The following is a 16429-nucleotide window of genomic DNA, read 5'->3' as shown; positions in this document are numbered from 1 at the left end:
TTTCCCCTTCTCCTACTCGAATATTCTTTTTCTGAACCTTGAACACACCCATTTCCTTTTGCCATTTCCTCTGTCTCATCAACATCCTTGTTGCAACCTTACACACAGTACCCCACCCCACCCCCATGAAATCTTTTGTATGCTTAATACAGCAAAACTGGTATGCCACAAATCTTGGGGGAAATTCTTTACAATTTTGACTCATTCGGTTTGTTATTCATATAATCTCAGCGTCTTCTTTTAGACATTCTTCTGTCTATCCATTTAATCACATATATTTGGTTCTCTTGTGCAGTTTAAATTTGTCATCACTAAAAACAGATCTTCAGTTTATTGTCCAGGTTAGGAGTAATAAGAAGACTAAGGTTAATAAAATAAAAGGGGCTTCTTAGTATTTCTTTGCTAACCTTTTAGTTTGGTTATTAAGGCAAAGTAGGATTGGTGGAATTTATTTTATTTGCTGTTTGGAAACTGTAAGCATGGTTTGGTGCCTTGACAAAAGTAATTCCTAAGAGCACTCATAAATTCCAGAGCAAACAACATTGCATTTGATTTCAGAACTTATATTGATATATTATTTATTTATTGCTTGTATTTTGTGTGTACACGGTATATAGTCAGTCTTGATGTTCCAAAATAATTCATCCACTTAAAGACATTTCTCTGAAAGGTATGCTGTTTAAATCAGAACATGATGACTCATCCTGACAAATGGCTACCCTAAAAGAGGTGTACTAATACAATTTTTTGTTTAAGTGAGCTTTTCCTTCTTGCTTTTGCTTTTAACTTCATAGTATTGCAGCTGTGTCCTCACTTTCCCTTTTGAGGTTTTTGGGGATTGCCTGCTATCATGGCAAGAGGAAAATCTGACTCTGGTAGCTCTCTGTTACATCTCTTAGGATAGGTTAGCTGTTTGATATCTTTTAAGGTTCACCATAGCATGTGCTGCCTTTTATCCTTCTTGCACCACTTATCTTGTCAAGTCCCAGCAGCTAGGAAATCAGAAACCCAATCCTGAAGGTCAAGAATAATGGCCTCAGCCATCAGAATTGCACTGGAAAATGGCAGAACATTTCCCTGTTCCTTTAGCTTGGCTTCTAAGTCTGTTCTTTTAATAAGCAAGGAGATCTTTTAACATTCTGTAGTCTAGGAAATTCTTGCCCTGAATATTCTGCTGCCAACAGTTTACAAGCAAGTCAAGACTTCTTGCTCTTCTTTGCTCAGACATACTTGACCCTACTTCCCCTGCCTTCGACTCTGGTTCTTCCTTGCCTGCTTCTGACCGTACATTACAGAATGCTTCTTCGGATGCTGTTTCCAGCTCAAGCCTACTTGACTACAGTAATTGTCTCACTCCTGAAACTGATGCTATGATGGATCCCATTAATCTGACCCAGCTGTCATCTTCTGTGCCAGATTCAGGTGGGTTACTACATATTGATCAGGTGTCTGTCAATCCTTGAGCAGGTCTGTGAACTAAGTTGAGAGGATTCCCCCCATAAATGGTTTATTCACCCTCTTATTTCCAGAAGAACCATCTATGAGACAGCTAACCTTCACTGCATATTGACCAGTGCTTCATCTCTAGCCTTGTTATGACTATGTTCTAAGGATGGTAGAAGTCTCATGTGGATGGGGACAAGTGATTGCAAAGTCTCTGGGCAGATGAAATGTCAAAATCAGAGTAGTTGTTAGTAAGCAAAGAAGCATATCAGAGTATATATAAGGCAAAACAGAACAGGACAAATTGAAGACCAGCAAGATGGGGAATAGGAAGAAATCAATTGTTTCTCTTGGTGATCTAGTGTTCAGTTAAAGAACAGTGACAGTCCTGAAGTTTATATAGAATAAAGGGACAGGTGGTTGTTTTCCGATAGTAATCTGGGCAGCTCTGCATAAAGGTTTCTGCAAGTCCTCAGTTCCTTTCCCTGACCAGAAAACCTAATCAGTGCTGGTAAGTACTGTGAACCGCCTAGAGAGCTCCGGCTATTGGGCGGTATAGAAATGTAATAAATAAATAAATAAATAAATAAATAAATAAATATGGCATGAAGGATATTTTCCCAGAAAAGATATTGAGTCAGGTGACCATATCGGATTGGATAACCAAAAGTCATCTTTAGATCACTGATTCCTAACTTGAAATAATCATTGAACTATAGATTTGTCGATTATTCAATTAAAACCAAATCCTCTATAATATCTATATGTTCTGTGGTATATTTCTTGAATATTAGGTAAATTGCATCTGTAACTTGAATGTTAACAGATCAGCATAACTATGGACTAGAAAGATTACGTCTCGTTATCTGTAAATACTTTTATTCTGTTATTAACAGCTCTGGAAACTATTATTTCTAATTCCAGTATCTTTGAGAACTTGTTTTCAATTGAACCCAGTGATAATTTCCTTTGTTTTCAATACAGATGCCCCCTCTGAGCACAGCACAAAGATGACTGAAAAAGACACTCTTCGACTACCTCAAGGGTATATTCCCATGAAGGAACGTGAAAGAATTCTTTGTTCTACTGCTGTGTTGGAACATTTTGCTAAAACCTTTCTGCATCTTAGAAGAGCGGTGGTAATGTCTTCTGGAATTTTTATGTTTATACTAGTATATTAGAAAGACACTTCCAGTGGGTAAAACCAATATTGATTTCATACACTTCTAATAACCTCCCTTTTCTAATCCAGGTGTCAACAGAACAGTGTAGAAGATAGGCTCTAAATCGTCGGATCTAACTCTACTAGGAGGGGGTATTTCTGGCTTTCCAGAGTAGTCTGCCTTTTTGACCTCACAGCAGGGACTTTGGAAAGCTCAGCAGGCGCTTATCTGGATTTCCTCTGACGTTTTGAGCCTTCCTGCTTTATACCCCACTTCATTTTAATGGAGGATCAGAACCAATCAAGGACATGGGACAGAAGGGCTTTTAACGTCTTTCCCAATGATTCATGGGACAGAGACAATGAAGACCCATGACTTTTACATAGTCCACTCTAGCGGGTACTGGGTAGTATAATTCAAATCTCTGACAGCCAATCTGGCAGCAGCCAAGCTCTCTACTCTAGATACTCTACTCAAGAGAGAACTATTTATAAACTATGCCTCTAGATGCATGATAAGTGAAGCGAGAAACAACTATCCAGCTCCAGACTCTTGTCTCCAATTATTAGTTGACTAGTATAGTAAGAAAACCTGGATCTTCCCAACCAAGAAGACTGCCCTGTTGGTACCTTATAAAGTACAAATTAACAATAAGAAAAAATCCTTTTCATTAATATTTATTGGTTTCTCTTATTGGGTAATATCCAGTGGTGGCAATCCACCAGCTCTAAACATGATATGCTGGTGCAGATGTCTGCTGGTGCAATAGGAAACTGGTGCTTGCCAGGAAACTAGCTGAAACTACTACATCTGGAACAGGACAAGTCCATGAGCAACACTGACTTGCCTTGTTCCAGAAGGGTCCTTTCAGCTCATTTCCAGTTGTACTAGCCAGCACTAGTTTGCTGTTGAGCTAACACAGTAGCAGCATTGGATACTGCCTACTATGTTAAATAAATCCTTTAAGAAGACAATATCAGAATTATTTTGCAAGGTGGGGTTCAGTTATCTATAGAGCTCCTTTGCTTTACCCTTAGTAAGTAAATTTCTGGGTCCTCTGAGCACATTGCTACAATGCTCAAACTTCAACCTGGCTAAGCATTTTAACATATGATGTTCCCCTGAGCACAGCTTAATCCCACGTAGGGTCAAATCCTAAATTCTACAATGACTGTGTTGCACAAAGTGAATATGAATGTTACTACTTCACACTAAATCTGTAGCATGAAGGAGCTGAAACTCGGTGGTAAAGTACCTGTTCAATCTCCAGGTAGGGCTAGGAAGGACTCCTGTCGGCTCCCATCCAGTGTCAACTGTACTGTGATAGATGGACTAATTGTCTGTCTCGATATAAGGCAGCTTCCTACATTCCTGTGAACATATTTAGAACTTTCAGATAGGGAATGTGCAATGTTTGGAGAAGATATCTTGAAACTTTAGATGAAAATTATGATTCAGAGATCCATAGTTTCCATTAACTATCTGGCTTCTTGGTTGTGGAAGGATATTAATGTGTCTGTCCATCCATCTACTGCTCCTCTTTAAAAACATGGTTTCCCCCCTCTACTTCCTGGTCAGGTGTAAGCCCCTTCCCTCCTCTCAGTTTATTTATTTATTTATTTATTACATTTCTATACCGCCCTATAGCCGGAGCTCTCTGGGCGGTTCACAAAAATTAAAACCATTCATAATATAAAACAACAGTATAAAACCATAATATAAAATACAATAAAAAATCTCAACCAGATAAAAACAGCAGCAATGCAAATTTAAAACACCATGTTAAAATGTATTTATAGATTGTTAAAATGTTGGGAGAATAAAAAGGTCTTCACCTGGCGTCTAAAAGCATATAATGTAGGTGCCAAGCGAACCTCCTTAGGGAGCTCATTCCACAGCCGGGGTGCCACAGCAGAGAAGGCCCTCCTCCTGGTAGCCACCTGCCTCACTTCCTTTGGCAGGGGCTCACAGAGAAGGACCCCTGAAGATGACCTTAGGGACCTCAGTTAACCTCCCCTGATTTAAAATGGGTATTATGTGTTAACCTACTTGACAGTTCCATGCTGTAGAAGGAAGTTTGTATTACTTCTTTGTACTTAAAGAATAAGAATGAATATATAGTTTTATAAAAAATAAAGTGTGTGTGTGTGTGTGTATGTATGAATTTCACCTTCCATGGCAGCCATAGTTTGCATGTGGTCATGAGTGACATGATGGCCTTGTATATATGACAGAAATGAAACAAAATGTTAGTCTTGGTGATGTCAGACTGCACGTTGAGATTTGGAAATTAAGATTTTAGGAAGAAATTGCAGTGGGATTGGTTCATAGTGGCAAATTGTGACTTGAATGAATTTGAGGAATATTCAGAGCATTGCTATCTGCTTTTCTATTACCTTTCTTAATGAAATATTGGGGAAGATTAGTAGTAATAGTAGATTATACATAACTTTCATGAGAAATATATACGTACAAATGTGCAGCCTGATCTTAAACTTGAAGTTAGGTCCACTTCATTCACTGGGGCTATTCTCAAGTAAGCAGGCTTAGAATACCAGCTTTTCATAATTGTACGTAATGATTAATGTGAAGCCACTGAGAAGTCTCTAACTCCCACTCTTAAAATCTGTATTTTGATGCATTATGATCAGGTTCTTGCTCATCGTGGTGGCCACTGGACATTGCTTCAAAATGCGTGTCGAGAGCTTTGGAACTATATTCCAGAAATACAGTCGATTCTTATCCATGTACTGTCTTTTCGTGAACCATTTCCTATTACCAAGGAGATATTTCTTAACACTATTTGGCTACCATACTACATGGCATCAGATATGTTGCTTGACATGATAGTTGATCTTCAGGCTAGTAATTCTGTTAAGGTAAATATATATATATATATTACTAACTTGGCTGGTATACTGTATTACGTTTATTTTCTGATTTACAGCTGGCTAAGAAAAGGTTAGCAAAATGTTATTCGCTTATTTATTGTTAAAAGCATACATTTATTTGTTTTTCATGTACTTGGACTTTGTACCTTTAAATTACTGTCCGTGTACAGTATTTATTATAACATAGCTTCTAAAAACAGAGCTTTAAAAGAACACTCAGATTGTGCAAGAGATTTATCACATGTTCAGATCATAATGACTTCTAATTACATTACAGTTCATTTTTATCTTTCAATTTCTTAAATTCTATAAGGAGTTTGTGCTTTGTTGTATCACTACTTCATATTTAATACAATGGTGTTGAAGCTAGAAAGGTGTGGGCGCTTATGGAAGTGTGAAATGGAACGTGAGAATATGCAGCAAGTTTCATGTACTTAAAGGAGAATTTAACATATCCAGAAAGGTTAGCTACATTGTTGGATAGCAACTTGGCTTCAGGGGAATATAAGCAGAGGGATCTTGAAATTGGGACTTCATGACGTTGGTGATGATGATGACAACAACAAAAATAGAATCTCTGTTATAATACTTTGTTTTCAATTTATAGATTATTGAAGCTGAAGGAGATTTCTGTGTTCCAAGTTGTGTAGGAGGCATTGCTGATGATGAAGGTGGATTTAATCTTTCCTTTGAATATCCATTTGATGATGTGAATGTTGTTGATCTGCAAGGAGTACGTAACATGGTCCTGCGCACTCTTGAATATTTATTTCATTTGAAGAAGTGGGAATCACTTGTGTACATAGCCATGCAGTTTAACACAGTTACACAGTAAGTAATGTATATGCTATCTTCTGGAAGGGAAGAGTTGTTTATCTGGAATATTAATAGGTTTTTATTATAAAATCTGTCTGGCTTTTTCTAGTGAGAGATATACTGAGCAAGTGACTCCTCTATTGGTATTTGCTCAGAGACAACTACAGGAAAAAACACAACACCGTGACTGTAATAGCCCACACCCTCAATTTAAACAACTTGTCACTAATACAGGAAACAAGGTAAAGTTTGTTAGATGTGAGAAATATGGGTGTGTTGTAAACATTTAAAGAATGTTGGCACAGTGTTCTGTATGTCTTTGCTGGTTCTGTGTTGCCTGAAAAAGGCTCCGTGATGGGGAAATCTATCTATTTCACATCCCTGAATTTCCCATTCATATGTTTTCACTCATAAGTCTGTTCATTAATCTGCAATTAAAAGCATCAATACACAAAAAATCACATTGAAATATTTATTTAAATACTTACTTTAAAATTATTTTTCTCTCAATTTTTAACATATTTTGATAATATTTTTGAGTGGAGAACTGTGTCAGAACATTCAGGAAGAGGGGAAGCTAGTGGATAACCAAGGCTCCAATCCTGTGCACAATTACCTGGGTGTAAGACCTATTGAAAATAGTGGGACTTACTTCTGGGGAGACATGCCTAGGATTGCACTCTAAGTTCTGATCTCCACTTTAGTCTGTGAAGTGCAGATCAGGTCAGTTCATATCAGAATTTGCAAGATCAAATTTCAAAGCAACCCTACCCTGTTCAGCTTCATATGTATAACTTATTAATATGAATTTTCAGACACTCATTTGGAAGGATATTAGTTACAATTAATGGTTGATTTTAATTATTTGTTTGCACATTTATTTATTTTTAATCACAACTAGTAAGTTTTCAGAAGTCAAATTTTAAGTAACTAAATATCAACAAGAGCCTGAATTTAGTCACCTTAGTTTTAACATGTTGTTAATAAGTGTGACAATGTGGGGGGAAATCTCTCTTAGGTGCACTGCAGAGACTTCGCTGCAAAAAAGCTGCATGCTATTGCCAAATGTAATGGAACAGCTGATGAGCACCATTTCGATAGTTCAGGTGAGAGCACATACTGATAAAAGTCCTAATTATCCTCAGAAGTTTTACTCTTCATATCCTTTTGAATTGCTGATATTTTTCTCCTGTGTAGTTATATGCCATTCCTAAATTATATGCAAGTCATATTAACCACAGTGATGTAAATGTTATGTTGATAATCTTCATAAACCTGGCTCTAAATACTTCTAATATTGGGACAATGTAGCAGAAAAACTGTCTGCCACTGCTGTAACTCACTGCCTCTTTGAAGAATCCACTGAGTTTGTGGGCTCGTTCTTCTTTTCAGTGAGAAAGAAGAAAATATCTGTATTGAAGCTGCCCAATTTCATTGTTTTTCTTTTTTTCTTTTCTTTTTTCATGACTCTGGATCTTAGTGTTTTCAATTCGGGAGAACTGCAGAAACCTCTTACTGAAGAGAGTTCCTTCTGAACTACTTATTTTTCTGGACTAGGATGCAGGGTCTCTCATCATCATCACTTCCTGATCTAGTTTAGCAGGAGCCCCTTTCATCAACATTTGCTTTTTGAAATTCTGTCATGATATTTTGCAGGTGCTTAAGCAAACAGTTGGCATAGAGGCACAAATAACTATTTATATCCAGGAGTTGGGATTTGGTCTTCTAAGGCATCAGGAGATTCAACCTGGGGACTTAGGCAGGCTCAGTACTCTGTGCACCACCAGGACAGTTAATAGACTGAAGGGGTTACTGGTAGGACTGTGCATGGATCCCCCGAACCGCTTCATGGCCCGATCTGCAACTTTCGAATTGGGCCGATCCGCTTTGGGCCAGTCCGACCCTCCCCCACTCCACTCCATGGATTGAGATCCGGAGGGGCGGATGGACATTTTGCCCCCCCTTCCCTACTTACTTGCCTCCGCAGTGGGCGGTGGAGGCAGGTAAGTGGGGAAGGGGGGGGCAAAATGGGGGCAGAATAAGTCCCCCTGCCCCCTTACCTGGCTCCGCCACCGTCGCCGCATGGATTGCAGCGGAGGTGGAGCCAGGTAAGCCCCCCCCCCACTTACCTGCCTCCGTCACGGTCCAGCACCGGCTTCAACTGAGGGCCAGGCCTCAAAACGGAAGAGCAGGCCATGGCCTGCTCTTCTTGCTTGAGGCCTGGCCCTCAGTTGAAGCCAGTGCCAGGCCGTGCCGGAGGCAGGTAAGTCCCCCTCCCCCCTTACCTGGCTTTGCCGCCATTGCCGCACAGACTGCGGCAGTGGCGGAGCCAGGTAAGTCCCTCTCTCCTCCCACTTACCTGCCTGCCTTCAACTGAGGGCCAGGCCTCAAAGCGGAAGCAGCTGGCCTGCTTCTTCTTTGAGGCCTGGCCCTCAGTTGAAGCCTGCGCCAGACCACGACGGAGGCAGGTAAGCTCCTCTGCCCCCTTACCTGGCTCCCCCGCCATTGCCGCACAGACTGCGCTGGCAGAGCTGGCGCCAGGTGAGCCCCCTCACCTGTGTTCAGAGCTCTGGAGGGAGGCGAACCACTTCGCCTCAATCCGCAGCTGCCTGACCCGATCCGGAACCGCCTTTGGCGGAGGCGGATTGGGTTGTTCCACTCCGGATTCGCTATCCGAATTGGAGTGGAGCACAGCCCTAGTTACTGGCCTGGTCTTCCTTGTGCTAAGAGAGGTCCCATCTCAGTAGGGGACTGGATGGCTCTAAGAATTTGTTCCAGACTTTGGGTAGTTGCCAATAAGGGCCATGCATATGTGGCCAGCCCTGCTGAGCTCCAGTCTATGCATGCCAAACCCCACCAGCCCATGTCTCGCCCCTTCCAGAAATGAGCGTCTTCACTCATGTTGGTGCTTGCCCCTGAAAGTGCTATATCATGCCCATGCAGGAACTTGGGCTAGCCAGATGCACACAGTCCCTGTTGGATACTACTCTAGGTTCCTCGGTCTGCAGAACTCATCCCACTGAGTAGCCACACAAGTTCCCTTTCTGGGGCTTTATTTGCTTTGCTTTTCCTGTCTGCCTGATCTGGAAGCTGACCTGCTAGCCTTTCTTAACCATGAGCTTCGTGCCCTTGATATGCCAGCAGCAAACTGGACTCCCAAGCTATGGCCTGTCTCAGAGTTTGGAGCAAGCCTGATAGGTCTCAGTGCTAATGCAAAGAAATAGGTTCTGCCCTTTCACCAATGTATGCAGTATATGATGACCAATTGTACTTGTTGCTTATTACATGCCTGTGATGTCAAATGTAAAAGTAAACCATTTAAACATTTAATATTTTGGTCTTATGATTAAGAAATTATCTGAACATAGTTTTATAGTTTACTAAAATATTATCTATATTTAATTTAAAATCTTATTTATTGCTTCATTTTAGATGTGTATCAAACAGGATCACCGTTTTCTGTTCCTCTGGATGTGGCAGATACACTGAAGTGTTTCAGAGAAAGCATGGAAAAATCAAAATACCACAGCAGATCCCTCAGATATAGCAGGAAATTGCTTTCATTATTCCTTGCTCACACCCAAGGTGACTTCTTGCTATAGTTTATATATGTATTTATCTGATCTGTATCCTGTTTTTCTACTAAGAAAAATGGCATTCATAGTGGCTTACAATCATAAGTAATTAAAACAATAATAAAACAATGCATTAAAACACAATAAAATACAGCAATAACAGAATAAAAAACTATCCAACCAAGAAAACCCACTTACACTCCACAGGTGTGCTTGAATGAAAAGCTACAGAAAGCCTACAAAGACAGAACAAAGCTAACTTCCCTTGGCAGAGAGTTCCATAACCGGGGAGAAGCCACCGAGAAGGCCCTTTCTCAGGTCACCACCAAATGCACCTCTAAAGGTGGTGGTATTGAAAGAAGGATCTCTCCCAAAGATTGTAGGCTCATTTGGTAGAAGGTCAGCTTTCAGGTAGCCCAGTCCCAAGTGGGTTTTTTGCCTTAATGTATAGCTGCTCCTAGTGTCAGGATGTTTGTTTTATCAATAGCAACTGTTTTGTGAATGATTGTTCATAGTGATTGTTATTGTCAATACTTTTTGCATTTAATTTCCTTCTGATCACACAGTTTAAAACCACCACCATCCCACCACATGTACTATCTCTGAAACTCTTGATAACATTTCATGCATCTGATGAGATGGGCTTTAGTCCACAAAAACTTGAGCCATAATACATTTGTTGGTCATTAAGATGTTGCAAGAGTCTTGTTGGTTTTGCCTTAAGTGTGAACATGTTTGGCAAATTAATGCTAATAATACATTCAGAATTCTTAGCCACTCTTCAAGCTGGCTACAAAGCTTTTCTGAATTTAGCATGTTTTCCATAATTGCATATCCTTAGTCTTGGAAGTAAGTGTGCAGAATCAGAAACTATTAGAAAATATATATTCAATAAATCACTTTTCTAATCTAGAAAATTCTGGAAGATTAAATACAACAGCAAGACATACATCTTCACATGGAAAAGTGGGATTTATTATGGGGGCTGAATTGACATACCAACCAGAACCACCTGATCTTTCAGAAGAAACTTTTAGTTGTCTGAGTATGGTTCAAAGCAACTCCATTCCACGGTCAAAACTGTCAGTAGTTATCTCTTCATATGAGCGAACACTTGGTAAGATTATAATCCATTTTTTTTAACAGTTGATGTATAGTATGTATGTATGTAAACCATTTTACCCCACTTTTCAGCACTTCCAAATGACTTATAGTCTCCTTTAATGACTTACAGATCAATAAAAAATAAGACATTCTCTTACAATCTAAAAACATTCTGCAAAAGGAAAAAAAAGGATAAGGAAGGAGGAGGGACAAAAGCAAAGTTGGGGATCAGTTCTAGTTATTATAAGTTCTTTGAGATGTAAACAGTTCAGAGAAGGAAGTAGCCAAAAGGAGCTGGTCTCTTAGGAGATCAGTGGAATGGTTTTGGGTGCATATCCACACATTTTCTGTACTGTAGAACATGTGGATATACTGTAGAAAAGTCTCTTTGTTCTTCTTTGTTGTCTCTGTGCATCACACGTGTGGGCTCTGGACCTGTGTGGAGCCCCGTTTGGGAAACTTCTATAGCTGAGGAATTTTTTGAATGAAAAGCAAATCCAGGTCTTTGTTGCTGTATAAGGGTTATTAGCTGCCTAGGCTACTTGTGAGAAAGGGTGAGATACAAATACAAAGATAAATAATGAAATAATAAATACAGCTTAACTAAATTGTTTTTAGTGACCAAATTCTTTTTGTTTCTTAGGCTCCCTTCCTGCAGTTAACCAGAGTATGAATTTTAGAGTTGTTATATACATGTAATGATAGCCCCTTTACTCTCAACTCCATCCTGTAACAAATTATATTGATAGCTTACATTCTTGCTTTTATATTTCTAATTAAAAATACTAAAATGACATTAACATCGTTGTTGTTAGTACATTTATATCCCGCCTTCTTTCCTCTTGCGAGGAATCTAAGGTAGCTTACATGGCTCTCCTGCTCTCAATTTTATCTTCACAACGACCCTGTTAGGCTGAGAGTCAGTGACTGGCTCAAAGTCACCCAGTGAGCTTTATGGCCATGTGGGAACTAGAATCCAGTCCAACATTCTAACAACAACAACAACAACAACAACAATAATAATAATAATAATAATAATAATAATAATAATAATAATTTTTTACCCGCCTCTCCATACCACACTCCCTCTTCTAAGAATCGTAGAAATCACTTCCTCTAATAGCTTAATGAGTTCCAACAGAATGCAGTCAAAATGGAAGCAGAGAGAAATAAGAGGGGAGTTAAATCGGCTTTCTTAGGGCAAGCCTAAAGAAACTGCAGAAATACAATACAATATTTTTGGGGGAAAACACTGAGTAGGATGATAATCCAAACAACCCAGTGAGCATGCTCAGTGGCCATAGAATGCCGAGTGGTTTTTTTGGGTGGGGTGGGATAGTAAAATTGGTACTGTGGGTAAAGTCCAATGCAAATCCTACTTAGAATAAACCCATTGAAATGAATCAGATGTAAGTTGATTCTAAGTAGGACTTAAATGTTGGATTTTGCCCTGTGTGTGTAATGGGATGTCCTGCCTTTAGCCCTGACCAGAAGAAGTCTACAGTGCAATTTATTTATTTATTTATTTATTGCATTTCTATACCGCCCAATAGCCGAAGCTCTCTGGGCGGTTTACAAAATTAAGACAATTCAAAACAAAACAACAGTATAAAACCATAATATAAAACACAATATAAAAGCAGCAGCAATGCAAAAATACAAATTTAAAATACAAATTTTAAACAGCAAAGTCCTAGAATCATAGAATAGTAGAGTTGGAAGGGTCCTATAAGGCCATCGAGTCCCCCCCCCCCCGCTCAATGCAGGAATCCACCCTAAAGCATACCTGACAAATGGTTGTCTAGCTGCCTCTTGAATGCCTCTTGTTTTACGCTATAAAAATAAAGTCCAAAATTGCTAAGAAATGTAAGTAGTAAAATATTACTTAAGATAGTGATTTACTTTAGGAACGCTTATAGGTTTATTTACATACGTGTATTCAGTACTAAATGTTTTAATGATTTCCCTTCAAACTGGTGAAAAACAGAAGCTCTTCAAACAAATAACCAGCAAGGCCTCCAGGTGCAGGCGTTGCATGAACTTGGAAATCTTCACTTTTATACAGGAAACAAAAGGTATATACAGTGCAACAGCTACAAAATGATAGCTATCTTAAATTTATTTTATTTATTTATTTATTTATTACATTTCTATACCGCCCAATAGCCGAAGCTCATTAAAAATTCTCAGTTTTAATGAATAATTAGTGAAATGCATTGCTAAAGGCTGCTAGGTGAAGGATTGGGAGATTATCTAGTACCTATAGCAGCAGGCCTAATCATGTTACAATTTTGATTAAGCCAAGCTCATATCTTTGAGTGTCAAAGTGACAAGCAGTTTCAGTTTATTCTATTCTATTCTGAGATGGCATGGGTTGATTTCTTTCATCTTTTGTTTTACTCTTTTTAGTTCCTTTACCTTTCAGTGACAATTTTTTAAAGTGGGAGTGTGTCCAGATTTTTGGTGAGAGTCCTCTCTAACGAACCAGTCATTATACAGAATTCCTTACTGTTTTCAGGAAGAAGAGATGGGGAAAAATTTTTTTCACCCATTTCACGTTTTTCAGTTTGTTTAGAAACCAGCAGGATGGTGTATTTAATCACCCCAGACAGTCCAGGTTACACTCTTTTTAGATGCCTCCTGTGTATAATTTTCCAGTTCACACCACATTTTCTGAGTTTAAACAACTGCACTTGAGGATATGATGCACAATTAAATATTGGGTTGGATCCAAGTTCTGCCTTCGGTGATAGAAAAGGCTTTGCTCATGGAAGGTCCCTAGGCCTAGTATTTGGGGATCCTCCCTCCTCTCCCCCCTGCCCCAGCTCACTCTCATGACTCTGTGTAGCATTTTCAGGATGGTGGATGGGCTGCCCTGGGAAGGAGGGGGCAAGGAAATCTACTTCCATGAGCCTAGTTGTTCATGTTTAAATCTGGATCCAACACACTGGCTCTGTTCACACAATGCTTTTCTCTACTTAGTGGGAAAACTCCACTCAACGGTGGAGTTTGTAGGGGGTACTCACCACACTACATATTCCAACTCCACCGTTGTGTGGGTATGGCCTCCTGTGGAGTAAAAGTCAACACAGTGTTCTCTCCCAGTCCTCCCAATGGTATCTCATCAGCCATTGCTGAAATCCTCCCCGATCCCAGCTGCTCTCTTAATGCAGCACCTCCTCCTTTTGCTGCTCTTGCCAGGGAACTCTATGGCTACTGGAAAACTCCACTCCATTCAACAGGACACTCCACGGAGCTCTCCAGACAACACATAATGCAACATTTTGTGCAGGAATTCTCCTCTGCACAGTGTGGAAATTCAGGACGGAGTGTTTTTCAACCGGGGTGGAGTTTTCCCTCCAGACAACACTTTTCTCAACAGTGGTGTAACAACTCCCAGTGCAGTTGTTACATCACCGTTGAAAAAAGTGTTATGTGAACTGAGCCATTGTCTTTTATCCTCCCTTGTAACAAATGGCTGAGCCTCGTGTGGCGCAGAGTGGTAAAGCATCAGTTTCTGCAGCTGAAACTCTCCCCACGGCCTGAGTTCGATCCCAGCGGAAGCTGGTTTCAGGCAGCCGGCTCGGGTCGACTCAGCCTTCCATCCTCCCGAGGTCGGTAAAATGAGTACCCAGTTAGCTGGGGGAAAGGTAATAACGGCCGGGGAAGGCAACGGCAAACCACCCCGCTATAAGGCCTGCCAAGAAAACATCAGTGAAAGCTGGTGTCCCTCCAAGGGTCAGTAATGACTCAGTGCTTGCACGAGAGGTTCCTTTCTTTTCCTCCAACAAATGGCAGGAATATAATATAGATTTTAATGTATTACAGAGCTGCTTTCAAATGCTGGTGTCAAGGCCTGGATGGAGCTGTCAAAATAGTTGATGCCCTTAATCACTGGCAAGAGTTAGATGGCTTGTCAGAGAATGCCACTGGCAACTTGGCAAATAGAACTCAAGGTTACTGTGAGAAATTTGTTTCTCGGGCTGGAATTTGGGGTTGCTTACAAGGAGCAACCTTAGCAGCAAAAATAGCTCGGTAAGTATTTTATCAATTTACTCATCTATAAGAAGCTTCACAATGCACCAAAGACTTGCTTGGGAGTATTCATGTAGATCTGATCCAGCATAGATCACTGAATCAGAATCAGCCAGTGAAGTCATGGACTAAAAGGGAAGAACAGCTGCTATAATAACTGTTGAGTAATAACTGAGGGGGAAGAGGAGATAGGCGATTGCCAGAGTTAGAACTATGTATGGACTGCTGCTGATTGGCTTGAGGTGCTGACATCAGCAGCTAGGCACTCCCGGTTACTTAACTTCCATAATGCTGATTCTAGCCGCCATCTGCCTCCACCTCCTCTGCGAGTCTTACGTTGGTTAGGGCATTGGAGACCTATTGCACTACTAGTTGGATTCTTTTTTCTCTCCAGTGTGCCACCTCACTAACTGCTGCTGTGTTTAATATTTATTATTTTATTTATTTAAAACATTTCTTGACCACCTTTTAGGGCAGAAGTCCTCACAAGTCAGCTTATAACAATAAAACAGTCAAAATATTAAAAGCGTTAAAAACATAATCACAATAAAATAGCAATTAAAAACAGTAAAAGCAACAAGAACAACAATAGCAGCAATAGCAGTACTCATGATGCGAAAGTCATGGTAAAGTAAAATGTTTTAATGTCTTCTTAAAAGCCTGCAAGGATGCTGCATGGCAAACCTCTGATGGGAGTTTGTTCCAGAGGTTTGAGGCCCTGCTGAGAAGGCCCTCTCCCACGTGGACACCCACCTAATTGCTCTCACAGGTGGGCAAATGAGAAGGGCCTCTCCTGATCTTAAAGTGCAGGCAGTCTGATATGGCTAAAGGCAGTCCTTCAAGTAACTAGGTCCCAGACCTTTTACAGCTTTAAAGGTCTTTCACCCAGAGTAGGTTGTCCATCAGAGCAACCAAAACTGTGCCCTGGCCTGAAACCAGACTGAAATGGGTCCAGTTAATCAGTTTCTTCCAAGAACGTCTGAAGCTGCCCAGCCACCATATGCTCAAGCACCTTAACCCAAAAGAGGATATTAGCAACGGGGCAGTACTTCTCACATACCTCTGGGTCCAGGGAGGTCCTCTTCAGGAGAGGGTGCACTACTGCCTTTTTCAATGCAGCAGGCAACCCCACCACCCTGGACACACCCAATCACCCCACCTGTTCTGGTTCGTATTAGCCAAGATGGGCAAGGGTCAAGCTTACATGTGGTGGGATGGACTGAATGAAGTGTCTTGTCCACACCATCAGATCTTAATTATAAACAAATTATATGGATAAAAAACATACTGAATTATCATTATCTGATAAAATCTGTAGAGAAGTATCTTTCTTTTCAAGGTCAAAGAAGTATTACATTTTGGTTGTCTTAAGACTATATTATTTTTACTTTGTTTTCTTTGC

General features: G+C 40.2%; 1 protein-coding gene across 1 annotated transcript in view; it reads left to right on the top strand.

Moving 5' to 3' along the window:
• CFAP54 (cilia and flagella associated protein 54) overlaps nucleotides 1–16429 on the top strand; it is a 122398-nt gene that overhangs the window by 58011 nt on the left and 47958 nt on the right. Inside the window, exons 36-45 of the mRNA XM_063134983.1 lie at nucleotides 1225–1422; nucleotides 2428–2582; nucleotides 5258–5485; nucleotides 6105–6328; nucleotides 6423–6555; nucleotides 7332–7419; nucleotides 9746–9898; nucleotides 10802–11005; nucleotides 12980–13067; nucleotides 14821–15027. Of these exons, the coding sequence (XP_062991053.1) occupies nucleotides 1225–1422; nucleotides 2428–2582; nucleotides 5258–5485; nucleotides 6105–6328; nucleotides 6423–6555; nucleotides 7332–7419; nucleotides 9746–9898; nucleotides 10802–11005; nucleotides 12980–13067; nucleotides 14821–15027 (1678 nt within the window). The remainder of the gene's footprint in view (nucleotides 1–1224; nucleotides 1423–2427; nucleotides 2583–5257; nucleotides 5486–6104; nucleotides 6329–6422; nucleotides 6556–7331; nucleotides 7420–9745; nucleotides 9899–10801; nucleotides 11006–12979; nucleotides 13068–14820; nucleotides 15028–16429) is intronic.

This window comes from Elgaria multicarinata, chromosome 9, assembly GCF_023053635.1.
Source record: "Elgaria multicarinata webbii isolate HBS135686 ecotype San Diego chromosome 9, rElgMul1.1.pri, whole genome shotgun sequence".
Lineage (NCBI taxonomy): Eukaryota > Metazoa > Chordata > Lepidosauria > Squamata > Anguidae > Elgaria > Elgaria multicarinata.
Note: the sequence above shows the minus strand (reverse complement) of the source record. Positions and strands in the feature narration are given on the sequence as shown.